The sequence below is a fragment of the Protopterus annectens genome, chromosome 4.part1 (assembly GCF_019279795.1).
Source record: "Protopterus annectens isolate FY-2018-M chromosome 4.part1, PAN1.0, whole genome shotgun sequence".
NCBI classification, from domain to species: domain Eukaryota; kingdom Metazoa; phylum Chordata; order Ceratodontiformes; family Protopteridae; genus Protopterus; species Protopterus annectens.
Genome location: NC_056734.1, coordinates 737,023,405 through 737,051,042, shown reverse-complemented (window position 1 = coordinate 737,051,042; position 27,638 = coordinate 737,023,405). Strand labels below are relative to the sequence as shown.

The 27,638-nt window shown below is 45.3% G+C and overlaps 1 protein-coding gene across 1 annotated transcript in view; it reads right to left on the bottom strand.

Moving 5' to 3' along the window:
- Positions 1-27,638, bottom strand: part of GMPS (guanine monophosphate synthase) — a 1,355,954-nt gene that overhangs the window by 124,675 nt on the left and 1,203,641 nt on the right. Inside the window, exon 15 of the mRNA XM_044070497.1 lies at positions 2,197-2,369. Within this exon, the coding sequence (XP_043926432.1) occupies positions 2,197-2,369 (173 nt within the window). The remainder of the gene's footprint in view (positions 1-2,196; positions 2,370-27,638) is intronic.

The following is a 27,638-nucleotide window of genomic DNA, read 5'->3' as shown; positions in this document are numbered from 1 at the left end:
GAAGGCCCATTTGGCAGCCATTTCTGCTGGTCTGCCCTCAAATCCTCCCTTGGCTTCTCCTTTTGAGATCAAATAATTTCGTAAAGGCATTCTGCATATTAGGCTACCAAGGAAACCTATTCCTCCCTCCTTGGGACCTCAGTTTGGTTTTAGAAAGAATGACCATGGCTCCCCTTTGAGCCTGCAGATTCTGCTTCTTTGTAACACTGTACCTGGAAGACTGTCTTGGTGCTGGGCTCTTAATTCTGCTCAGAGGGTTTCTGAGCACCAAGCCCTTATGGCCATTCCTCCTCCTTTGGTTTTTCACAGGGACAGCGTTTCCCTTTGTACTAATCCTTTTATGCACACCTTGGACTTGCACAAGCAGCTCAGGTACTATCTGGATAAAACTAAGGCCATTCATAAGTCTGACCAGCTTTTTGTTTCCTTTTATCCCACGACATTGGGTTTGGCTGTTTCTAAGCAAATCATCACCTCCTGAATATCTAAGACCATTTCTTATTGCTATTCTTTTTGCAGCAAATCTTTGTCTATTTCTTTAAGAGCTCATTCCTCTAGGGCTGTCTCTTTTGGTGCTTTCTTCAAGTGGTTGAACACCAATTCCATTCCTGAAAGCTGCTAGCTGGTCTTCAGTGTATAAGTTTACTAAACATTACATGTTGGAAATGGTTTCTAGGGCCACAGCAGGTTTTGCTAGAACCATTTTATATGGGTTTATTGAGGGCTCTTCTCAGCCGTTCTCATTCCATTCTGTTTCTTGAGCTTTTTTTACTCTCCCTAATGTTAAGAATACTGCACTAGTGATATAGAAGGATATAGTATAGTTGTGTAAAATCTTACCATAACAGTAGATGTGCTTCTCTTCAGTGTTATAGTATTCACTCCCCCTCCAACCACCTCTTGTTTGCTCTGTTTTTTGTTTTGGATTCCCTTCTGGCTGAGGGTTTCCCATTTTTCTTCTGCATTTTTTTCTTTCTGGATCTGCATGGACTCCTTTGTCCTATGGAAACTGTTCTCATTTGGGGCAATTCAGTTCTGGGTATCTGCATCCATACATCGCCTATATGCCCTGCATTCTGTGCGGGGAGCATACGTGTGACGTATGGCGCACACAAGATCATTAGGGTTTGGTACACTGTCCAAGTGTTAGGCTGCGGGAGATCCCTAACATTAAGAATACTCCAACAGTGAAGAGAAGGACATCTACTGTTATGGTACAATTTTACACAACTGTACTTTGTCTGAAGAAAAGCCTACACACTCTAGACATCAGGATGTCTGTATCAGGATCCTGCTTTCTGTAGCATGACACCTCATCCTCTGGAATCAAGCAAATACCAATCATAAAATTATTTACTCAGGCAAATCTAAGTAAGGGACAAGATAGTACCCCTTTAACTTTCTTTCTTGACAACAGCTGTGTGTCATTTTTACTTTGCAGCAGTTCTCAAAGCATCAAATGTATTTTATAATAAATATTACAAAGTATGATGTGCATTAATGTGTACATGCAATTCCGTGTTCTTGGACACAATCTTTTAGAAACCCCAAAGATATCACTTCAGTCTACCATAGTACGTCATCTCCTTTGTATTCCATTAAACTATTCCCCTGTGATCATCCCTGACGTCTAGCTTGAGGTTGGAGTGGACTACTGAAACATTAAGGGAGCTGTGCTCATACTGAATGCGATAAGGACCCACTACAGACTTACTCAATGATATACTGGCGGGGGGGGGGGGGCTGAGTTTGGTCCCAATGTGTCATCGTTCTTTTTGATGCATTTATTTTGGTGATCTGAGCTGCAAATGCCTATTACAGTGTGATCATTCCAAATGGAAGCGCAGACTAAGGAAAACCATAAACACGGCAACTTAACATTTTTCAGTGGTTAAACTCACTGCTGTGTGAAACAAGCTCTCAATCACTGGCAGTCTACATAAATCATCAGTACAGAGTACGCCTAGCCTTCTGACTTGAGTTTTTAATAAGCACTACTACAGATTAGGCTATACCATCTTACTTCATGTTACTTGACTTATGAAACAGAAGTACTGCAAATGTATACAGTTACACTAGGTATTCAACTGTACATTTCAGCTACTTTGTCAAAAAGGCAAAGTAACTTCACAGTTACAGAAAAGGAACAAGGTTATGTACAACAATTCTTGCAAAGCAGACACAAAGTAGAATTACCTCTTCTGGAATCTGATCACCAGGAGTTGCAGGAATACCTGTCATAAAGTCACTTGTGATAAAAGTTCGGATAACTACAGATCTCTGACAGGAAGGCTGTTTCTGCAAGGGGTCGCGGTCAAAATGCAGAGGCGTCAAAATAACAGGCATTTGGCTCATCTTCCCAGAATAACCTAAAAGGGTATAATTTGGATTACATGAATGAAAACCTTAAAATAATACACTAAATGTGCCTTTTGAAAGGCAAGCAAACAAATAACTAAACAGACTTTACCTGTATTTCTAGCACCACAGAAGCAGGAGAATTGTGCAGTGTACACAAACCAGACACGTGCAAGTCCTCAGCATTATTTAAATATTATCAAAAAAGGACTGCTATAACAGGTCTTTTTGCAAAATGTTATCACCTGCATCACAGTAATACTGGTTAATAATCTATATATCTATAGCTAACGATGTAAACCCTAAACCCAGTAATACCTTTCCAGGGATGCCAAGGGAGCACTATTCAGTTAACTGTCATGCTCACAGTTGGCAAACAAAGGCCAAGGGGATCAAACCCTGAACTAAAGGATGAAACCAGAAGCAGCTCACTGGCTTAATCCTCTGCACCAAACTGCCAGAAACGATAATCTCTAAGGGCACGCGTACCACCATAAACTGAAGTTCCCCTCCCCAGTCAAACCGGACTTTCTAAAGCCAAATTAAACATTTCATCAAGATGCATCGCTTAACAAAATATACTCCGCACTAACTTTGTACACAACCACAGACACCAAAGAAAGAGCTTCAATTACAAAACGGTTAAAGATGAGTAAAAAGGGACCTACTTCTGAAGATGTAATGGGTAAGGTGAGTACATGCACACATGTGCTATATATTTTAATATGAGAGCACGGCTGAAGCAGGTCCTTCACAGTTAGGTAGAGTGTCAAACTAACCAGCATCCAGCCTAAGATAGCCTTGGCTGATAGAGGGAGGGAGGAGGGAGAGAGCGAGACACACAGAGGGGCTGACACAAAAGAATGCCTAGGTCAGAATGCCCTCTGCAGGAAATATATGGCAAAACAGTCTCTGTTCAAGTTACTGTGCCTGATAGACGCAATAACAATGTGCATTATTGTGTAATGGCACAAGGCTGAGGGCCACTTAATAACTGAAAATTAACTATGTGGTATTACCAATTTAACAGCAGAGAAACAACACTCTATCCATGGGGCAGCAGAAGTCTTCCCTTCTGGCCTGACTTCAAAGCTTTCAGACATTCACAGACTAGGGCTAAACTTATTCCACATATGAAGGACCAGAAGAGGAAGGTGGGCAGAAGCCTATACTGCAGTGACCATTTCAAATATTTGGTAAGTATACTCACATAACCGTACTACTTTCATCATAAAGATCAGAGCTACAGTAACAGTTTTAATCTATGGTAAGGGTATTATTGTTAGTTACACTGGTGGCAGCCTGTCCGCAGACTCAGGGAGATGGTCAGAGCAAGCGCTGCAAGACTGCAGTGACAAACCCTGCTCAGCTTCTGGCTATATTCTTCACCTTCTCCAGGCACTACCAACACATGGTGGTCCAAGAAGCGGCCTCCTAAGTACCCAAGACAATTTTTTTAAAGCAGTCTGCTGTTATACATGGTGGAGATAATGAGGAACCCCACCCTGGTGAAATGCACTCTTACTTACCATTGGAATGATTGTCCTTAACAGAAGACAGAGAAGTTGTCAGCCACAAGTGTTTACACTGTTATTGTACCTGCATTGGTGTGCCTTACTCACCTGGCATAAAACAGAAGAGTGGATAAGTTTGCCCAATTGTCCACAGCTCTATGAAATATATCGGCTAGGAGTCCAAGCCAGTTTCGAGACTACTATTAGTATGAAAGAGGGGTTGAGTCTAAGGCTTAACCCTACCCCTATGGAAAACTACATATTTCTTTAAGATTTTCTGTGATGTATTAAAACAAAACCTTTGAATAAATTTCTAACAGCAGTCTCTTTATACAACTAAACAACCCAGCTTTAAGACACAAAGGGATAAAGGTCTAACTATGATTCAGATGACCATAGTTCATTTAGCAGCTCAAGTGCTGGAAGACTCCAGCGGGGGATGGGATTGACAATGGCCAATGGGGAGATTGTTCTGTTTGGACTTATCTGGCACCAGACATCGCAAAGGCAGGGGATGTCAGCTTGACGCTGCCAAACCAGTGATGGTAGCCTTCATTAACAAGCATGCCAGAGGATGATGTAGCATGCCACCAAGCTAATGTGGGTACTCATATCAACAACCTAAGGGTGAGATTAAGGCTTAATAGAAATACCCACATATTGGTGGTTAGATGATGTGGCTGCTGAGAGGGAAAGTACAGTTGTGTACACTTACCATAAATGTAGATGTTCGAGTGTATTCACTGTTGCAGTCATTACATTTGGGTAATCCTGCTGGCAGGTTGCCCTCAGCCGGCCTGAATTCCAAAGTCTTGGGTCCTGCATCAGCTGCTGTCGCCCCTTCCCTGACGTCAGGTCGTCAGGGATATAAAAGAAGCAGCCAACGCCATTTTCTTCAATTTTTCTTGCCCCAGATGTCAGGTGCCCGCAAAAAGGGTAGCCAAACTTTATATATAAATTCAGAAATACATCAATATAAATTTTACCTTCATCTATAAGCAAATACACCACATAGGTAGTATAATTCAGAGAAGGAAGGATAAGATCCAAAAGAAAAAAGGGGGAAGGAGAGTGGGTAACCTGGACTGCAACAGTGAATACACTCGAACATTTACATTTATGGTAAGTGTACACAACTGTACTATGTTCTTCGTGTTTCACTGTTGCAGTCATTACATTTGGGTAGAGGTCCCAAAGCTATGGTTGGGAGGCTGGAACTAGACAGCAGTAGGAGCGGCCATGAGGCCCTGCGGAACTGCAGTGGCAAAGCCTGCCCTGGATTTAGAGTACAGTGGCAGATGATAATGCTTTGTAAAGGTGTGCACTGAACTCCAAGTAGCTGCCTCTAAAATGTGTCTGGTTGGTACTCCCCTGAGAAAGGCTGCTGAGGTGGCTGCAGCACTGGTGGAATGAGGCCTAATGCCCTTAGGCACTAGCTTGCCATGGTGTAAGTAGCAGAAACGAATGCAGTGGCCTAACCACTTAGAAATAGTCTGCTTTGAGATAGGCTTTCCTTGTGATCCTGCAGGATATGCCACTAGTAATTGCTCTGTCTTCCTGAAAGCTTTGGCTCTGTCCAAGTAGAATCTAAGCTGTCTGTGTACGTCCAAAGAATGCAGAATTCTCCCCCCCTTGTTCTGTGGATTTGGGTAAAAGTTTGGCAGATGGATGGCTTGGTTAAGAGCCACACTGGACACTACTTTAGGCATAAATGTTGGGTTGGTCTCAGGGAGACCCTGTCAGGATGAAAAATGATGAAAGGTTCCACAGCCATGAGCGCCTGTAGCTCTGAAACTCGTCTTGCAGAAGTAATTGCTAAGAGCAGAGCTGTTTTCCAAGATAAAAACTTCATATCAGCTGTAGCAGCTGGCTCAAAAGGAGGCAGGGTGAGCTTTTCCAAGACATAGTTGAGATCCCATGCAGGTATTGGTAGTTTTCTTGGGGGCCTTACATTTTTGACTCCTCTGAGGTACTGCCTTAATAAAGGGTGAGAAAAATGTGGTGGCTCTGTATTGTAATGAGCCAAAATGGCAGAGGCATGAATTTTAATTGATGAAAAAGATAGGCTTTTGTCCAGCATCTCAGTTAAGTATTGCAAAATCCGAGGAATATTTGGTACCGCTATATCAGTTCCTTCTGCCTGGTTCCAGGCACAGAATCTCTTCCATTTTCCAGCATAAGACTTTCTAGTGCTAGGCCTTCTGGCTTCCAGAATGACATCCATCACAGCTTTACTGAGAGGTGTTTTTTGTATGACTACATTATCCGCCATGCTGCCAAGTTTAATGTCCTGAGTTGACTGTGCAAGATCTGATTGTTTTGCTGGGACAGTAGTGGAGGTATGTGAGGTAATGTCCAAGCCGGGTATAGAGATAAGTTCCTTAGTATTGGATACCAGTACTGGCATGACCAGTCTGGGGCAATCAGTATCATCTTTGGCTTCTCCTGTCTGATCTTTAGGAGTACCTTGGGGAGGAGAGGCAGTGGAGGAAAGGCATATACTGATAGGGCGTCCACTTTCCATGCTTGTCTGTGATAAGTCCTTGTGCAGAATCATTTTAGTTGGTAATTGAGAGGGGAAGCAAATAGATCTATGTCCGGGCATCTCCATTTCCTTGTTATCATGCTGAAGACTTGTGGATCCAGCTTCCACTTGTGGGGATCCATGAGGTTTCTGCTTAGTTCATCTGCCAGAGTATTTTCCTTTCTTGGCAGGAATTGTGCCTGCAGATGTACTTGGTAAGTCAAAGCTGTGTCCCACAAGGTCATGGCGAGTCTGCAAAGGGGGTAAGAATGTGTGCCCACCTGCTTGTTTATATACCACATGACCATGGTGGTCTCGGTCTTTATCAGTAGTTGTCCCGGATGAAGTAGGTCCTTGAAGGCTGTCAGGGCGATGAAGTAGGTCCTTGAAGGCTGTCAGGGCATTTTGAACAGCTAACATCTCTTTTTGATTGATATAAAGATGCATTTGGTTTGAGGACCATGTACCCTGAATGCCTCTTCCTGCCATGTGGGCTCCCCAGGCATAATCTGATGCATCCGTTGTTAGTGTCTGCCTGGCTGGAGGTAATGTGAATGGCTGTCCCTTGTTCTGGTGACAAGCCTTTGCCCACCATCGAAACTCCTGTTGCACGCAGGGAATGAGAGTAATGACTGTTTCCAGGCTGTGGCAATGTTGAGTCCAAACACTTTTTAGGTACCATTGAAGTTTCCTCATATGCAGTCTTGCATATGGAATTAGAAGGTTGCAGGATGCCATGAAGCCCGAAGCCCGCAGAATTTTTCTTGCAGATAACTGGGCCTTTGTTGCCAACATTTTGAAATAAGTAGTCAGTTGCCTTTGTTTGTCTGGCGTGAGATAAGCCATCTGGGCAGTTGTATTCAAGCTTGGACCCAGGAATGTTATCTCTTGGGAGGGTACTAGTTTTGATTTCTTTTTGTTGACTGTGTACCCTAGGCATGTTAGAAGTCTTTTCACAAACGCCAGATGTTGAAGACTGTCCTTGTTCTCTGCTTGAATGAGACAGTCGTCCAAGTGAGGATATATTTGTATTCCTCTTTGTCTGCAAAATGCAATTACTGGTGCCAGGCACTTTGTAAAGACCCTGGGCGCAGTAGATAAGCCAAAGGGCAGTGCACAGCATTGGTAATGAATTGAACCAGCCTTTAATCTTAGGTATCGTCTGCATGATTGTCTGATTGGAACATGCAGGTATGTCTCTTTTAGGTCTAAAGTCACAAGACAAGCATTCTTGCCCAACATGGGCAGAAGCTGCTGCACGGTCAACATTCTGAATTTTGGAATATCCAGGAAAGTGTTCAGAATAGATAGGTCCAGTATAGGCCTCCAGGCCTTGTCCTTTCTGGGTACCAAGAACAGTCGAGTAAAATCCTTGTCCCTGCTCTTGATCTGGTACTTGTTGAATGGCCCCCATGTCCATGAGGGATGAGACTTGTTTTTGTGCCTCTGCCCATTCCTTCTGGCAGATCTGGCCAGCCGTTTGCCTTTGGCATAGTATGGAAATGGAACTTGTATCCTTGTGACACTATGTTTAGAACCCACTTGTCCTGGGTTATGATATGCCAATTTTGAGCAAAAAGTGCTAATTTTCCCCCTAAGGGTGCTGCCAGAAGATAAGTGCTTGGTACAGGCAGGGGGAAGTCATTGGGACTGTTTTCTATATGTTTGTGATCGATCTTCTCCAGCTTTGGAGGTAGAAGCACCCCATTGCTTGGGCCTATAAGAACCTTGCGCCTGGGATCTGCCCCTAGGGCGTCTGGATCTGCCCCTTTGAGGTCTGTCTGATACAGGAAAGGACCAATTTTTGTAGGCCAGTGTCTACTAAACATAGGTGGCTGTACTTATAAAAATTCTTTGACAGTTTTCATAGATTTAGCTTTGTCCTCCTTTTTCTTTAACACCTCTTCTGCCTTAACACCAAACAAAGTATCACGCTGTAAAGGAGCATCTAGTAATTTAACTTTAACATGATCAGGCAGATTTTGTTCCTTTACCAAGCATGCCTCCTAATTACAGAACCCGTAACTGCGGCCCTGCAGGAGGCCTCCAAAGAATCAAAACCACATTGCAAAGTATGTTTTCCAACTTGTTCTGCTGCATACAATAAATCCTGCATTTCATTGTTTTCTGCACATTCAGAATTTAACAACATTTTCTGTTTAAGCAATCCCATGACATGTTGCTGATACTTAAGCATATGAAATTGACAGTTTAAGGCCCTTATAGCCAGAGTTGCAGATGTGTAAACCTTTTTTCCCCATCTATCCAGTGCCCTTGAATCTCTGTCAGAGGGGGTTGGGTTTTTTGCAGTGGAAGCCTTAACTCTCTTTGGACTCTATGAAACAGTTTCTGGGTCAGCAGCAGGGATTTTAAGTCAGGAACCCTGTAATATCTGTCAGGCTTAACAGGAGCTGGAGGTAAAGAGTCAGGGATCAGACTAGACTCCGAAAACACATCATCTACAATGTCTAACACAGGTGAAATAGCTTTTAGATTCTGAAAAATCTTGGCTCTCCCATTGGAAATGCTCCCTCATGGTATGCAAGGTTTCCCCAAAGGAATAATCCTCAGGAGGAGATGCTGAAGGAATAGATTCTTCAGCATCAGAATCCTTATAGGGTGGAAGAGAATATTCCTGATCAGAAGAGGAATCAGAAGAAATAGAAACCTGATCTGAAGACTCATAGTCAGTGTCTTGCCTAGGCCTCTTATCAGGAGGGTGATGGGTACCCCTGATCAAGGTAATCAAGTCTTGGGCCATTTTGAGCATCTGTTTTTTGGGCATAGAGGCCTGTCCACGTGGCTCTTGAGTTTGTTTCCTTGCTTTAGATGCTTTAGTCTTTGTCTTTGATGCTGAAGTCGGTTTAATGTAAAGATGTTTAGGTCTGAATACACCCTCAGAAGCCGGTACCTGCTCAGTGGCTCCGGACCCATCTGAGGGATTAGCATCCGAGGCTCCAATACCTTGAGTATCCAGCGGCATGGCCAACTCCACGTGGGAGTCAGTAGCGGGCTGCGACTCTAAAGTAGCAGTCGTCAGGGGCTGCGAAAGCGCCTCACTGAGAACCGGCGAACTGGTGACTGGCTTAGGAGAAGCTTCGTTGCCTGTTTTGGGCCTCGGTTGTTTTTCTTTTTCTTTGCGTTTTTTGTAAACTCTGGTAGTCGGATGGCTATCCGACGACATTTCAAGATAATTAAACCGGCGTCCAAAAAAGTTTAAAGCAAAATCATACCGACGCTTAATAGTGCACTGGTTAAATCTAGCACAAAACCGACAACCAGTAACGTTGCGATCAGGGCTTAGGCAAGGAATACAGTAAGAATGAAAATTCTTATGAGGTATTTGCTTTCCACAAGAAATACAATTATTAACTTTTTCTGACATCGGTCTGGAGCAAGAAAAAGTTTCCCCAACGGGGTACTTAGCTTTATTGAACACTTCAGATCTGAAACTCAAACACGAAAATCTCAGGAGTCGGCCGACTGGCACTTGTGAACTGCTTCTGCTTCGGGCACCACGTGGCAAGAAAGACTAAACAAAATGGCGCTGGCTGCTTCTTTTATACCACTGACGACCTGACGTCAGGTAAGGGGCGACAGCAGCCGATGCAGTTCCCAAGACTTTGGAATTCAGGCCGGCTGAGGGCAATCTGCCAGCAGGATTACCCAAATGTAATGACTGCAACAGTGAAACACGAAAAACATCAGGGATGCACATTAGCTTCCCTGCATGGAGAAAATTGGGGTCCACTCCCAAAACAGGGACAATCTTGGTCTCCATTCTCTACCCTTGTCAGTAGCAACCATCCATATGCCACTGAAAGGGTGGAGAATAGAGACTAAGATTGTCAATGTTTTGGGAGTGGACCATAATTTCTCCCTGGCTGCCTGGATGATGGCCTTTTCTAGTCAGTGCTCTGTACCACTGCCAACCACAGAGGGTGCAATGCATGGGGGGGGGGGGCTGATAGTGCATAGCTTATGGAGGGGTATTTGTGGTTAGCAGACATGGAGGGAAAAAGTTTACAGAAAATAATAACTTTAAAACAATCCCTTAAAACCTCACCACTACTAATTGTAACACAATGCCATAAACAACTGAATATATCAAGTGGAAAACCGTTTACCATTTACAACTACTACGAGTCCCTCCATTTCTCTCAGACACACCAGTATTTAACCTAGTACCCCTTGAATACCTACCCCCACCAAACCCTAACCACTAATCTCTTAAATCTCTTACCAGGTTAGTCTCAAAAAAAAAAAAAAAACTTCCAGAACTCGCATGGAATCAGATATCTCATCTCTTTCCTCAGAAGCTACCACTCACCAAAGAGCCACCCATCCTAATAGCTATACAACACATAACCCTTTCTAAACTACAGCCAAAAATAAATGTTATCAAAACCACCAGACATAAAGGCCACCTTAACATGTAACCATGTAAACTCCCCAAAACAAATTGCCACACAACAGCAAACACTAATCTTTCTGGAACTTTTCTTACATGAAGACGTAGAAACAAATATTGGGCCACACATACCTCAATTCTCCCTCTTCAGGCTGTTCCTTCATTAATGACTACATCAAAGATACTTATTAAGCTTCCATCATTTAATAGGCCAGAATGCCCTATCACTCCCTTTCTTGGGAAAGCAGGAATGCGAAAAGTAAACAGGTAAAAGCATACTTTTACCTCAACTGGAATATGCCCAGCCTCCAACTGCTCCTTCCTCAAAAAATAGCTAACCTCCAATCGAACCACTTGACAAATTAATTTGTAGATCCGTTACCTTATCATCACAGGTCATGACTTCACTGGTAGGTCTTAACCAAAGCTCTCAGTTTTTACTTGTTTGGCAAAGTACTAACAGGGTCAGTATTTAAAATTCTAAACAGATTTTGATTCTTTTTCTGGCTGTGAAACGGTCACTAACACCACCCCACAATCACTTATCCAATCCCTCAAACATTCTAGCCTTACAAAAACACCAAAACAAACTGTACTGCAGTGTGAAATCTTCTCAGATGTGGCACGAAAAGCTCTTGGAATCACCCCCCCCCCCAAAAAAAACAAAAACAAAAAAAACACCTAAATAACTACGCTAATATTTTGAATTATGGGCCATATTTTACACAAAAAAAAGTCTCTTAACTGAAGCAACTGAATGCAAACACTCTCAACAAAACTATCTCAAATAAGTGTCACAAACATTTACACTTAGTTCTCTATGGCACACTACCCGTCTACTCTAGCACTTTATTTTTAAAATGTATCTTACTATCAGTGACCTTTCTCAGTGTAATAAAATAATGCTGCATAGCACCACCTCAATAATTCAACGGCACTGTATAAATGCCTTGTGCTTTTTAAAATGTACTACAATTTATATCTCAAAATAAAAAGAAGTTATGTACTCACCATAACGTTCCATCTGAGTAGGTAACTTTATTTGTCTGCAGCCTGTGGGTATCGGATCCGAGCCGGCAGCTTTCCAAGCTTACAGATCTGAGCTCCAAGCTCTTCCCCTTACCCATAATACCCTGCTACCTCCTTGTAACCCTCAGATCGAGTTTGCAGGAGAAGGCAATAGAAAGTTTCTATAACCTAGTAACCCTTATCACTTTGCAATGGTGATGACTGAACAAGGTATACACAGGCTCGTAACTAGCAAACCATAGGTCCGGGGAAAGGAGGGAGGGTCGGTTGCAGACAAATGAAGTTACCTACTCAGATGGAACGTTATGGTGAGTACATAACTTCTTTATCTAAAGTAGTTAACTTCATTTGGTCTACAACCTGTGGGACTGAGTCCCCAGCTACCAGTAACTTGGGAGGCCCTTATGGAAGGATATTCCGGAGCACTGCAGAGCCAAAAGAAGCACATACTCTGGATATGAGATCCAATTTATAGTGTGAAATGAAGGTATGTGAAGAAGCCCAAGTTGCTGCTGCACAAATGTCATCTAACAAGACCCTTGACAAAAATGCCGCAGAGGTAGCCATAGATCATGTAGAGTGGGCTCGCACGTGTAGGGGCTCAGGACGACCAGAACTTTTGTAGGCGAGGAGAATACATTGGGAGATCCACCTCGCTAATGTAACTTTAGTGACTGGCTTCCCAAAACGTGATTTTGCAAAGGACACAAAAAGTTGATCAGATTTTCTGATATCTGCTGTTCTGTTCAGGTAGAAACGTAGTTGTCTGTGAACATCTAAACAATGGAGTCTGTACTCTCCTTTATTCTGAAAATTTGGAAAGAAGACTGGTAGATTGATAGACTGATTGATATTGGCCTCTGAGGATACTTTGGGCAGGAAGGGGGGGGATTGGTCCTGAGGGAGACCCTGTCCTTATGAAAAATGATGTATGGAGGTTTACAGCACAGAGCGTGAAGCTCCGAAATTCTCCTGGCAAAGTAATGGCAATTAAAAAGATGGTCTTACAAGATAGATACTTTAATTCCATTGTGGCCGCTGGTTCAAATGGGGGCCCAGTTAAAGCTTGAAGAACTATGGTAAGATCCCATGGAGGTACTGTATCTCTGATCGGGGGTCGTAACAAGAAGGCTCCTTTCATGAATGATTTACAGATCTTGGATGATGCCTGGGGTCCTGAATTGTTACCTATGTGATAGTGGGAGATAGCTGCCAGTTGGACTTTAATAGTGGACGCACTAGCTCCCTGCTGAAAAATATGTGAAAAAGTCAAGGACTGCTGGGATGGGGGCCTTGAAAGGATCTAGATTCATCATCTCTGCCGAGAGGGAAAACCATTTCCATTTACTCTTGTAGATCTTTCTGGTGGATGGTTTGTGCGCGGCCAATAGGATGGCCTTAACAGAGGAGGATAATCCGGGAGTCCTAGCCATTAGGGGAACTGGATCAACCAAGCTGAGAGCTTGAGATGACCCAGGTTGGGGGTCTTGAGCCCCAGTGGATGGGAAATCAGATTTGGACTGGGATCTAGGATCCAGGGAGGATGTACTAGATGAGACCGTAAGTAAGGGAACCAGGTCTGGCGAGGCCAGAATGGGGCTTTGAGGATAACTCTGCTCCCCAACCGACAAGCTTTCTGTAGGAACTTTGTTATCAAGGGAAGAGGGGGATAAGCATACAGAAGACCGGATGGCCAAGCATGAACTAGAGCTTCTCTGGGGGCTTACCCTGGTGGGGGAATCAGAGCGAAGAACTCGCTGCACTTTGTGTTTGAAGGCGAAGCGAAGAGATCGCAGCAAGGTTGCCCCCAGGTGAGGAATATCTGGTTCGCGACTATTGAGTTCAGAGACCACTCGTAATGTGAGAGAATTGTTCGACTCAACCTGTCTGCCAAGATGTTTGACCAACCTGGAATGTGCATTGCTATGAGAAAGCGGTTGGTGAAGATCGCCCATTCCCACACTCTAATGGCCTCCCTGCAAAGAGGATAGGATTTGGTTCCCCCCTGTTTATGTACCAGACTACAGACATGTTGTCCGATTGAATTGCAATCGTACCCAGAGGAAGAAGGTGATGGAGAGCCTGCAACGCTAAAAGCACCGCCCTCATCTCCAGTACACTGATATGCAGTGAGGTCTCTGTGGGAGTCCACGTGCCTTGGACGGATCTGCCCCTATAATGCCCCCCCCACCCGAGGAGAGATGCGTCCATGGTCACCGTGACTAGTGGGGGAGGTTGGACGAAAGGACGTCCTTCCCGAAGGTCTTTGGAATGAAGCCACCAGAGAAGCGACTCCTTGTACACCCTGCTGAGAGGAATAGGGGTAGATAGGGGTTGAAAAAGAATAGACCATTGCACTTGAAGAGTCCATTGAAGGATTCTCATTTTCAGACGGGCGAACGGGGATAGAGTGATGGCAGCCGCCATGGATCCCAGGGCCCTCAGGACCAATACGGCAGGTGGCGCAGGAGACTGTAAGAGGTCCATGATTTGGAGGCAAAGATTGCGTAGCCTGTCGGTTGTCAAGAAAATTCTGGATTGTGTCGTGTCTATCCTGGCCCCTATGAAATCCAAAATTTGAATGGGTTGCAGAGATGATTTCCTGAGGTTGATTGAGATCCGTAGTTGGTGAGCTAGTTGTAACAGGTAATCTCTGTTTGAGCAAAGTTGATGCCTGGTGGGGGCGGTAAGGAGCCAGTCGTCCAGGTACAGAAAGACTGTATGCCCTGAAGTCTCAGGTGGGCTGCTACTACTGCCATGATCTTGGTAAACACCCTGGGGGCTGTGGTGAGACCAAAGGGTAGGACCCTGAACTGGTAATGACTGGTTCCTAGCCGAAAGCGGAGAAACCTCCTAGATCATCTGTCCATAAGAATGTGGTAGTACGCATCTTGAAGGTCTATCGAGCACATCCAGTCGTTCTCCTGTAACAGTGGGAGAATGGATTGAATAGTGACCATCCGGAATTTCTCTTTGGGTACTGACAGGTTCAGCGTTGATAGGTCGAGTATGGGTCTTAGGTCCCCCGTCTTTTTTGGCACCAAAAAGAACCTGGAGTAAAACCCTAATCTGGACTGCTCTGGGGGGACAGGCTGGATTGCTCTTTTTCTTAGCAGCCCTTGAATTTCTATAGCTGCTGCATCCCTCTGACCGAGTAGGACATCGGGGATTCCTCTTGATCGAGGAGGGTAGGTTAAGAAGGGGATTGAATATCCTCTGGATACAATTCGGAGCACCCAGCAATCTGCGGTGATGGACTCCCATTTGGCTAGGTGTTCCGAGAAGCGCCCCCAGACTGCCTCCAGAAAAGAGCAGTCAGGCAACCCCTCAGGGCTGCTGCGTGGGGTCGGTCCGAGAAAGGTTCTCTTGACCCAAAGTTCTTTGGGCACCCTCTGCCTCTGGGCCGGCGTCCACCTTGTCCTCCTCTGCCTCTGAAGGATGAGGTCTCTGGAGCGAAACGGGGTTGTTAAGTCTTCCGGAACCACATCTTCTTCTGTCCCTTTTGGTTCCTGGAATAGGACCTCTGGGGAGCCGAGAAGCGGATCCCGATGGCAGACGTCTTCCCGTCTTTCTCACTCTGGAGAAGCGTGTCGCGGACGGTCTTGCCAAAGAGCGTTGAACCGTCATAAGGGGCGTTTGCGAAGGATGCCTTAAAGGGTACTGCAAAGTCGCAAAGACGGAGCCAGGCCTGACTTCATAAGACGACGCCCGTTCTGCTAGCCCTAGCCGCTCCCTCCATGGCATGGGAGAGGAGCCGCATGGATGTGTTTGTGATGGACTTGAGAGTGGCCATTCGGGACGAGAACGTATGCTTGTCCTCGGCCGACATGGACTCTGGGGGTGATCCAGCGTACTCCTTAATCAGGTCCCGCTGGAGTCGAATAACATGTGCCATGTAATTCGGAGACCTTACCGAGAAGGTCGCTGAAGAGATCATCCGCTTTCCCAAACGGTCCATCATCCGAGAATCCTTACCTGGAGGATGCACCGAGGAACTCTCCTTTGTTTGTTCCTTCTTGGTGGCTGCCGCCACCACCATAGCATCCACAGGGGGACCCTTACTCCAGCATGCCTTGTCCGAGGGGGGGTTGAGTATTTTGTTGGAACGTTTGGGGATCGGATCCACAGTGTCTGGCTCTACCAGGGGGTCGGTGGGGGGGGGCACCCAAGAGGTAGATGGGCCTGCATCAAACACCTCCAGAAACACGGACTCGTCTGAGGAAGGCTTTTGGGCAGACCACCCTCCCCTGATGCGTAACATTTCCATGATGTCTCCAAAGGAGACGTCTTCGGGGGGGTGATCTTGGGGAACCCTCCCCTTCCTCCAGGTCCGTGTCCTCCGTGAGGGACTCAGGTGAGTCCAAGTGCCTCCTCTTGCACTTCCGCTTGTGAGGCACCTCCTCAGGGGGGCTGTCCAAAGAGACCTCACCAGCGATGTCCTGTTCCTCCAAGGGAACCATCTGGGACATAAGCTCAGGCTGTCCCTGGGGTCGGATGATGGAGAATAGGCTCAACTGCGTGGGAGTGACGGGCTGGTCCGGGGCAAGAACCGGGGGTCTCGAGTCCCTCGAGAGGACCCTCTCCACTACATCGAATGCCGACGGTGAACTGCTCTCCCTTGGAACCGCAAGCAGTTCCCTCGGCTCCGACGTATGGATCAGTGCCGAAGGCGACCCGATCGGATCCGAAAGGGTAGTGTGATCCGACCTGGATGGAGCCGAAGTTCCACTAGCCCCTCCAGATCCGACGCCTGCCCCACGGCTCCGAGAGCTCGGATCCGACAAGAATTCTGGATCCGATAGACCCGAGGGCATGGCCGGTGCCGAAGATGCAAACGCAGTCGGCGCCGGCCCCACCCCGGCTCCGAAGCTAATTGGATCCAACAGCTCAGAGACCCGAAAGCGGGTCGGAGAAGGTGCAATAGGGGCAAAAAAGGGTGTCGAGCTCCCCCCCAGAGGGGGGGAGGCACGAGCACTCCCAACTGCATTTGAGCCTGCAAAAATCGAGGCATCATCCGATCCATATCTGCATCCGACAAACTCCTAGTAGACCTATTAGAGGCCATCGAAGGCGGCCGGGAAGGTCGCCTTGATGACCTAGAAGGTGACCGAGTCTCCTCCTCCGGCTCCGGGGAGAAACGAGGGGAGCGGAGCCGAGAAGGGGTAGACTCGGAGACCTTCAAGGGAGAAGCAGCAACTTTAGGTGGCGGAGCCGAGGGAGTCAACGCCGACCACCTTTTATGGCTCCAGTGTTTCTCTCTCTCTCCCTGTCTCTCTTATCCTTTTTTCCTGCCCTCCCTTTCCTCCTGGGCCAAAGAGGGAGGGTGAGTCCCGGCCAGGAGATCGGGAGTGGCGGGTGGGACAGCCGTGGTAACGGCTGGCACCACAGTAGAAGCCGAAGAAGATTCTGGTGGCAGAAGGCCCACCAAAATCAGCTTGGCCTGTCTTTTAATGCTCTGGGATTAAAGGCTGCACAAATAGTGCAGCCTGTGGAAAGGTGTTCCACACCCAGGCATAACACACACCGAGTGCGGCCATCTGCTGGGGACAGCTTATGACCACACTCAGTGCATTTAGAAAAAATGGCCTTAGGGCCTTCGGCCATTGTAAAGGAAAAAGGAAGCAGCACACGGCTTCACACACTCTAGTGGGGAGGGGAACTAGCTGACTAAACAATTAAATAAACTACAGCTAAAGAAACAGGAACCACTATGATAAACTACCTGAGGTTCACACACACACACACACAAAGGGAAATATAGTGACAAATAAGAATTCTATTATTAAACTACTCACAAACCAACTCGGAGCTCATTCTGAGAAGCTATCTTAAGCCGCGGCAAACGAGATCTGAGGGTTACAAGGAGGTAGCAGGGTATTATGGGTAAGGGGGAGGAGCTTGGAGCTTGGATCTGTAAGCTTGGAAAAGCTGCCGGCTCGGATCCGAATCGGATCCGATACCCACAGGTTGTAGACCAAATGAAGTTAACTACTTCAGATCAAGTAATCTCCGTGGTATCACCGAAGTCTCAAAACTGCCCACTAAAGTGTAGTGGGTCCAAAAACAAAACAGTGTAAGAAACCTCTCTGTGTGGAAGATTTGCAGTCCATATATTTCTAGTTAATCTCTGTATATTAATCAGATCAAACAATAGTAGTAGAAGTAGCGAACGTCACACTGATAGGGGAAGGGATGTCAGACTCAAAGCCTGTCAAGTGGTGTCCCACAGGGCTCAGTCCTGGGCCCACTCTTGTTTGGCATCTACTTTTCCGAAGTACAAGCAAACACAGGAGGGTTATGGCTGACAAAGTTTGCAGATGACTGCAAACTGGGCGCCATAGTAGAAAACACATCTGACACAGATATCCTTCAGAAGGGTCTCACAGAAACGGATAACTGGTGCCAGAGCCACGGCCTAAAGTTAAATGCCAAAAAATGCATAGTCATACCCTTCGGGAAAAACAAGGTTACCCCTAGCTACCAAATAGGTGGCAATCCACTGTGCACAGAAGAAGTTATCAGGGACCTGGGGACCCAGGTTGATAGTAGTCTGTCATTCGACACCCATGTAGCTAAAGTAGTTAGGAAGACCTTCTACATTGCCCACCTTATCATGAAGGGATTCTCATCTAGATCAAGGGAGGTCATAGTCTCCCTTTACTCATCACTCATCAGACCAATGATTGAGTACAATGCCCCATTCGAATGTATCTGACCCGACACTTGCAGCAGCTGGAGAGGCCACAAAAGTTCCTCACCAAAAGGATAAAGGGTCTCAAAAATCTGTCCTATGCTGCCCGACTGAAAGAACTCCAGCTCTATTCAGTCGCCACCGCTTGCTCAGAGGTGACCTTTGCCTAACATACAAGGCCATGTCAAACCCAGATTTGATGAATATGCTTCACCTCAAAAATCTAGATCCATCAGAGCCACAAGGGCGGAGACTTAAACCTCGACACGGCTATTAATAGGACGTGCTGGAGGGATAGATTCATCACCCAAAGACTCCCTATGCTGTGGAACAAAATCCCGGTACATGTGAGGCAGAGCACCTCGCTGGCCTTGTTCAAGAGAAATCTTGACCAATGGATGGGAGATCGCAGATATACCCCAGGGATTACCTCAGTGTCACTGCTCGACAGAGGCACAGCAAAATAAGGGGTATAGTTCCCCATACTAAAGGGGTGGCGTAAGCCACAAAATGATGGGCTAGGCTTGTAAATGCCCTCGGGCAGATAGCCTAGTATGAACCTATGAACCTATAAACTCGTCTTAAGTCAAAACAAAACAAAACAAAACAAAAAGTAATAATAGAAAATACATAATTGTACAGCATTACTAAGTATTCAAAGGTAATTCAAGCAAGGCAGGCAGTCTGTTTCCAGTCGAAAATCCTTTAATAAGTACACAGACAAGCGATCCAAGTAAAACAAAAATAAAGTAATAATTTCCTCACAAGCTTTCTAAATATATATATACTTTTTATCAGACATGGGAGTGGTTTATTGTGCTATAAAACAAAGTGTTATTGGTACACATGTTAAATTCACATCCCTTCCCCTATCAGTGTGACATTCGAGCTGGTCCTGCCCTACTTAGCAGCTATTATAATAATATATAACCCTTATGTACTTTAAATAAAATTATATAATGCTGTGGTACCTACCTCTTATTTAACCAAATTACTAAGTAGATTATTAAGTCTGTGATTTTATCCAAGATAATATACTACATGGCTGGAAATATATCAACCTCAGTTCATTTGGCAATCAAAAAATATATATAAATATATACATATACATTTTGCATGTAAAAATCAATTTCTATTTTCATAACCTATTGTTAACAAAGATCGCTTTCGTCCTTCTAGACTTCTTCAGGTCTGTGTACAAGAACCCTAAAAACCTATATAATTGTATAATTAGTTAGTATTGTTATTACACATCATTTTGAATAAAGTGGAAAAAAGAACCAGAAAAAAATAAAAATAAGAAAAAATGTATGTATGATGATAAAAGCAAAATATACACTTAAATTTCAACTGATTTAAAATGGTATTTAAAACCAGTTTGTAGAATAAAATAAAATAAAATAAAATACAATTAGTCATGTAAACAATGTGGCAATTTTCTAAGCTCCAATGCACTTTTAATTGAACAGTAGTAGTTTAGTCCAGGCTTTCTAAAAGAGTTCAACTTTAATTGCCACATGAGTTCATGTTTCTTCAGAATATTCGGGATGTCTCCTTCAAGATCACCCATGTCTATGCGATCCAGGATCTGCAACTTAAAACCTGTTATGAAGAGAAAGGTGTTTGGCTAGTGCATTATTTTTACATCCAGAGTGGATATCTGACAGATGACATGAAATCCTACGCTTGAGTTTATTTACAGTCTTGCCCACATAGAATGCATCACATTCATTGCACTGTGCCCTGTAAATTACTTTTTTAGTGTTACAGTCACCCCCTGCACTGGTTTTAATGATCTTCTTTAAATAAGGGCAATAAAAACTATCACCTTGCTTTATAAATATACAAAATGTACAATTAGTTTCACATCTTTTAGTGCTTTTCTCACATGTCTAGGTTTAAATTCAACAAAAATTCTAATGTTCCTGGCCTTCCTATAAACAAATGATGGGGCTTCACCTAAGATGTTAATCAGAAAAGGGTTTCCTGTGACAATGTCCCAGTTTTCTTTAATAATATTTTTGATACTGTGGTTAAGTAAATCCACAGAGAATAACAAATGCAAAAATAGCTGCATCCTGACATACACTTTGGATTATCACAGTATCAAAAATATTACTGAAGAAAACTGGGACATTGTCACAGGAAACCCTTTTCTGATTAACATCTTAGGTGAAGCCCCATCATAGCAGATATGACAAAGAAATATGCATTAAGGATAAAATTACTCGATGGTACTCATCTTAGTATGGAGACTGAGGAGTGTAACCCATATGACTGGTGAAAAAGCATACTAGTGCCAGTGTACAAAAACAAAGGGGATCTTCATAACAGTGCACAGTGAAGAGGCATCAATCTCTGTCACAACGCAAGAAAGTTCTGACTTGATGTTAGCAGTGAGAGAGACCATGAAAAAATGAAATGCGAGGACATAATCCAACTTGGTATTCCCAGACATTGAGAAAGCATATGAGAAGGTCCCCCCCAAAAAAGTGGTTTTGGGTACTACTGAAGTCTTAGAAGCACTGGTAAAATTACTGCATTCTATGTCAGTCTATGTAGAATGATTCAGAGTCAATGAGATGGGTAGAGACACTGCTCAGATTTAAAGAGGGTCTCCCAGTGGGTGTGTATCAGGGTTCAGCACGCAGCCACTCCTGTGCATACTATATTAGCAAACAGATCACATGGAACAGATCCACAAAGCTACTGTATGCACAAAATGTGGCAATACAAAAAGCCTCCAAACAGAAACTTTGACAAATAAGGTGGCTGTAATGCAAAACTAAAGGCACCTAGCATGAAACAGAGTACAGCTAAGACATTGATCATGACAGCAAATGGGGTAAATCAGAAGAAGCTGAAGAATAAAACAGAAAGGAAATAACAGAAGAGGTTAACAGCTTCAAGTATGTGGGAGGTGTGTGGATGAGAAGGCTTATATGAATGTGGAGGCCAAAGCTAGAACTGGACATACTGCAAGAAACTGACAGAAAGTGCTAGGGGTATTTTGTGACAGAAGAATACCAAAGCATCAGAATGCAAAGTGCACAAAACTGTGGTGCCAACACTGCTTCTGTACGGCAAAGAAACCCATGCAGTGAAGGCAGAACAAAGTACAGTTGTGTACACTTATCATAAATGTAGATGTTCAAGTGTACTCACTGTTGCAGTTATCACATTTGGGTTATCCCTGCCAAGGTAGTCCTCGGCCGGCCCGAATACCAGAGACTTAGTATTTCTGCGTCGATTGATGTTGCTTGAGGACTGACGTCAGGTCGTCAGTAGTATAAAGTAAGTCAACCGACACCATTACATCAATTTTTCTTGTCCTAACCTGTCAGGAGCCCCCACGGTAGGAGGTCAGGTTCTGGTGGAAGAACCTCACCAGTGGAAAATAAATACCTATACGTCCCTTGTAAGGAAAGGAGAACAACAAGGAAGAATTGTAATAAAAGGAGAAAGAAATTAAAGGGGAATGGAGGGAAACCAGGACTGCAACAGTGAATACACTCGAACATCTACATTTATGGTAAATATACACAAGTGTACTATGTTCTTCGTGTTTCACTGTTGCAGTCATCACATTTGGGTAGATTCCCAAAGCTGAGGAAATGTGTGGAGGCAGTCAAGGAAACTAGGGGCTGGCTAGGATGCCCTGCAAGACTGCAGAGGAAAACCTTGTTTTGGACTTGGAGAAGAGAAGCAGGTGGTAATGCTTGGTAAAAGTGTGAAAAAGATGTCCAGGTGGCAGCCTCCAGGATGTCCCTGGTGGGGACTCCTCTGAGGAAAGCTGTAGAAATGGAGGCTGCTCTGGTGGAGTGTCTCCTGACCCCCTTGGGAGGAAGCTTTCCATGCTGTTTGTAGCAGAAATGGATGTCCATTTGGAAATGGTTTGCTTGGAGATGGCTCTGTCTTCTGCCCCTGTAGCAAAGCTAACCAGCAATTGATCAGACTTTCTGAAGGATTTAGTCCTGTCCAGATAGAATCTGAGCTATCTGTGCACATCTAGAGAGTGAAGAATCCTTTCCCCCTTGTTCTGCGGATTAGGAAAGAAGGTGGGCAAATGAATGGTTGGTTGAGAGCCACACTGGACACCACCTTGGGCATGAAGGATGGGTTAGTTCTGAGGGACTCCCTGTCTGCATGAAAGATGATGAAGGGTTCCACAGCCATGAGTGCTTGCAGCTCAGAGACTCTTCTGGCTGAAGTGATAGCCGGAAAGAATGCTGTCTTCCAGGAGAGAAATTTTAGCTCTGCAGAAGAAGCTGGTTCGAAAGGGGGCAAGGTGAGCTTTGGCAAGACAAAGTTAAGGTCCCAAGCTGGTGTTGGTGCCCTTCTGGGGGGCCTCAAGGTTGCTAGCCCCACTGAGGAACTGTTTGATCAAAGGGTGTGAGAAAAGGGGCTACTCAGTGGTAAAATGAGCAGAAATAGCAGAGGCATGAATTTTTATAGAAGGGAAAAGACAGACCAATGTGTAGTAGGTTAGTTAAGTAATCCAGGATGAGAGGGATGGAGGGCTGTGCCATATTGGCTCCCTTTGCCTGGATCCAGGTGCAGAACTTTTCCATTTATCTGCAGAAGACTTTCTGATGCTAAGACATCTGGCCTCACAGATAACATCCAGAACCTGTTTACTGAGGACGGTAGATTGGTTCGGGGTTAGGGAATAAGCCAAGCTGACAAACTTAGTGTCTGCAATTGAGGATGCATGAATTCCCATTCCCTCTAGGTCAGGAGGTTTGGAATCTGAGGAAGATGTCATGGAGGCAGCGGGGACAGTCTGCGCATCAAGGGGTACCAGTGTTGTCGGGCCAGTCTGGAGCTATAAGAATGGTCACTGGTTTTTCCTCCCTTATTTTGAGCAGTACCCTTGGGATGAGAAGTAGGGGGGGGAAGGCACAGACCAATAGATTGACACAGGGGAAGGACAGGGCATCCACTTTCCAAGCCATGCAGTGATGCTCCCTGGTGTAGAATTTGCTGAGCTGATGGTTGGTGTAGGAGGCAAAGAGGTCGACCTTCGGGGTTCCCCATTTCTGAGTTATGAGGGTGAAGGTACATCTGTTGCGTTGCCACTCATGTGGGTCCAGAAGGTTTATGCTTAATTGGTCTGCCAGAGAGTTGAGAGAGCCTGGTAAAAATTTTGCTAACAGGTGTAGCTGCATGGAAGAGGCTGTGAGCCAAAGGGTCATGGCCAGCCTGCATAGAGGGTAGGAGTGAGTCTCTCCCTGCTTGTTGATGTACCACATCACAGTGGTGTTGTCTGTTTTGATAAGGAGAACCCCTGGAGAGAAGAGGATTGAAAGCTATCAAGGTGTTCTGCACAGCCAGCATCTCTTTTTGATTGATGTGCAGAGGGATTTGCTGTGGGCTCCATTGGGCCTGTATCTGTATGCACCTGCCGTCCAGGTGTGCACCCCAAGCGTAGTCTGATGCATCTGTGGTGAAGTAAGGATGGCAGGGGGTACGGAAGAGGCCAGTTCCTTGTTGTGGGAGCATGCTGTTGCCCACCAAAGAAATTCCTTTCTTTGGCAAGGAATTGTAGGTAGAAGAGTTTCCAGGTCTCGGGAGTGTTGACACCAAAGGCTCTTTAGGTACCACTGAAGTTTCCTTATATGCAGTCTGGCATATGGAATGAGTAGTATGCAAGATGCCATGAACCCCACAGCTTGCAGGATCTTCCTTGCAGATAGCTGGGGCCTGTTGGCTAGTTGAGAGAAGTAGGCTGCCAGGAAAATTTGTTTCTCTGGTGTAAGGTATGCCATCTGGGATGCTGTGTCCAGACTTGCTCCCAGGAAGATTACCCTTTGGGTAGGCACCTGTTTGGATTTCTTTTCGTTGATTGTGTACTCTAGGGAGGTTAGTAGGGTCTTTACAAAGGCCAGGTGCTTGAGCAGCTTTTCCTGGTTCTCTGCCTGAATAAGGCAGTTGTCTAAGTATGGGTAAATCTGAACAATTCTTTGTCTGCAAAAGGCAATGGCTGGAGGCAAACATTTTGTGAAAACTCTGGGAGCAGTAGATAAGCCAAAGGAAAGCGCAGAGAACTGAAAGTGTTGAGATCTTGCCCTGAAGTGGAGATACTTCCTGTGTGATTCCCTGATAGGAATGTGGAGGTAGGCCTGTTTTAGATCTAGGGTGGCCCGCCAAGCATCCTTGGACAGCATGGGTAGCAGCTGCTGGAGGGTGCGTATTTTAAACTTTGGGATCACAAGGAAGGTGTTTAGAATGGACAGATAAAGGATGGGGTGCCAGGTGCCCTCTTTTCTGGGCACCAGAAAAAGTCTTGAGTAGAAGCCTTGGCCTATCTATTTCTGCAGGAACGTGCTCTACTGATCTCATACAAAGCAGGGAAAGGATTTGCTTTTGAGCCTCTGCCCACTGATCTGGGGATAGATCTGGAAACCCTTTTGGGGTTGGAAGGGTATGGAAGGAAAATTTGTATCCCTGAGAGACAATGTCCTTTGGCAAGGAATTGTAGGTAGAAGAGTTTCCAGGTCTCGGGAGTGTTGACACCAAAGGCTCTTTAGGTACCACTGAAGTTTCCTCATATGCAGTCTGGCATATGGAATGAGTAGTATGCAAGATGCCATGAACCCCACAGCTTGCAGGATCTTCCTTGCAGATAGCTGGGGCCTGTTGGCTAGTTGAGAGAAGTAGGCTGTCAGGAAAATTTGTTTCTCTGGTGTAAGGTATGCCATCTGGGATGCTGTGTCCAGACTTGCTCCCAGGAAGATTACCCTTTGGGTAGGCACCTGTTTGGATTTCTTTTCGTTGATTGTGTACTCTAGGGAGGTTAGTAGGGTCTTTACAAAGGCCAGGTGCTTGAGCAGCTTTTCCTGGCTCTCTGCCTGAATAAGGCAGTTGTCTAAGTATGGGTAAATCTGAACAATTCTTTGTCTGCAAAAGGCAATGGCTGGAGGCAAACATTTTGTGAAAACTCTGGGAGCAGTAGATAAGCCAAAGGAAAGCGCAGAGAACTGAAAGTGTTGAGATCTTGCCCTGAAGTGGAGATACTTCCTGTGTGATTCCCTGATAGGAATGTGGAGGTAGGCCTGTTTTAGATCTAGGGTGGCCCGCCAAGCATCCTTGGACAGCATGGGTAGCAGCTGCTGGAGGGTGCGTATTTTAAACTTTGGGATCACAAGGAAGGTGTTTAGAATGGACAGATAAAGGATGGGGTGCCAGGTGCCCTCTTTTCTGGGCACCAGAAAAAGTCTTGAGTAGAAGCCTTGGCCTATCTATTTCTGCAGGAACGTGCTCTACTGATCTCATACAAAGCAGGGAAAGGATTTGCTTTTGAGCCTCTGCCCACTGATCTGGGGATAGATCTGGAAACCCTTTTGGGGTTGGAAGGGTATGGAAGGAAAATTTGTATCCCTGAGAGACAATGTTCAGAACCCATTAGTCCTTGGTAATGGTGGCCCAAGGTGCTTGAGTGAAAGGAGAGTTTATCTCTTAGGGTTAAGTGAAGGTGGGCAGAGGGGGAGGGGGTGAGTCATTGTGAGTTCTTACCATAAGGGGGTGGCTTAGAACTCCCTGGTTTTGAAGTGGAGGTAGTCCACTGCATAGATCTCTTCATTCCCTGGGGCTGCTGTCTGGGGGGGTCTGTTTCCACGGGGCGTAGGCTGGGCCAGTTTACTCGGAGCAGGAAAAAAACAGTGTTTGTGGGGACAATGCCTGCTGAACCTAGGAGGCTGAACCTGTAAGAAATCCTTAACCGTTTACATAGATTTTGCTTTTTCTTACATCTTTCTCAAGACCTCTTCTGCCTTAGTGCCAACTAAGTTATCTTTGTGCAAGGGGGCATCCAACAATTTAGAATGAACATGGTCTGGCAAGGGCTGTTCCTTAAGCCATGCATGTCTTCTAATGACAGATCCAGTGACTGCTGGCCTGCAAGAAGCTTCTAGGGCATCAAAACCACAGTGCAAAGTGTGTTTAGTTACTTGACTTGCAGAATGCATTAAGTCTTGTAAATCTTTAGATTCTGCACAAGCAGGAAAAGGAAGACATTATTTTGTTTAAGGAGTTCCAAGGTATGTTGCTGAAATTTCAGCATATGGAACTAACAATTTAGTACCCTGTCAACAAGAGTAGCTGAGGTGTATACTTTTTTACCCCATCTGTCCAATGCTTGGGAATCCCTGTCTGAGGAGGTGGGATTCTTAGCAGAGGCTGCTTTAATCCCTTTTGGCCCTTGAGAAATGACCTCAGGGTCAGCTGTTGGATTTTTAAAAAGATATTTGTGTGAGTCAGGGAGACTCTATTGTACCTGTCTGGTTTCTAGGAGCAGGAGGTAGGGCGACAGGAGTCAAGCTGGATTCAAGGAAAACATCATCCACAACATCCAGGACTGGGAGGATGGACAAGAGTCTGTGATGTGGAAGATCTAGGAATTCCCTTTGTCTCATTTTAGACTGAGGGTAGTCCTGACTCTCCTATTGGAAATGCTCCCTTAAAGTATGCAGGGTTTCCCCAAAGGAAAAATCCTCTGGAGGAGAGGCTGAAGGAATGGAGTCCACTGCATCAGAATCCTCATAAGTGGAGAGGGGTTGCATGTCATCATAGTCAGATGCATCAGATTGATCTGAGTCTTGTTCAGCCTAAACTACAGGGGACAGATCTCTTTTCCTTTTTGAGGGGGTAGCTTGGCTTCCCCTGATCAGCATGATAAGGTCTTATGCCATTTTAAGCATTTGAGACTGAGGCAAGGTAGCAGGCGCCTGAGAGTGGGTCATCATTTTTTTGGGTGTAGTTCAAACCCTGGGCTTAAGAAACTTGGCCGTTTTTGAAAGAACGGTAGTCGTGAAAGAAGATGTCAGTTTGTGTCAAGATTTGGTAAGCGAAGGACTTCCTCGGAAGCCGGTGTCTGCTCAGCAGCTCTGGACCCATCCAAGGTAGAGACGACCATAGGACCCTTAGCTGAAGAAGAGTTTTGCGGCATAAAGGACTTCAAAATTGTCTCAGTAGCGGACTGCGAATCAATTGAAGCGGGCATCAGGGGCTGCGAAAGTGCCTCACTGAGTACCAGAGGACTGACGACTAGCTTAACAGAAGTGTCGTCAGTAGGTTTGGACCTGTGCGGTCTGTCTCTGTCTTTATCTTTAC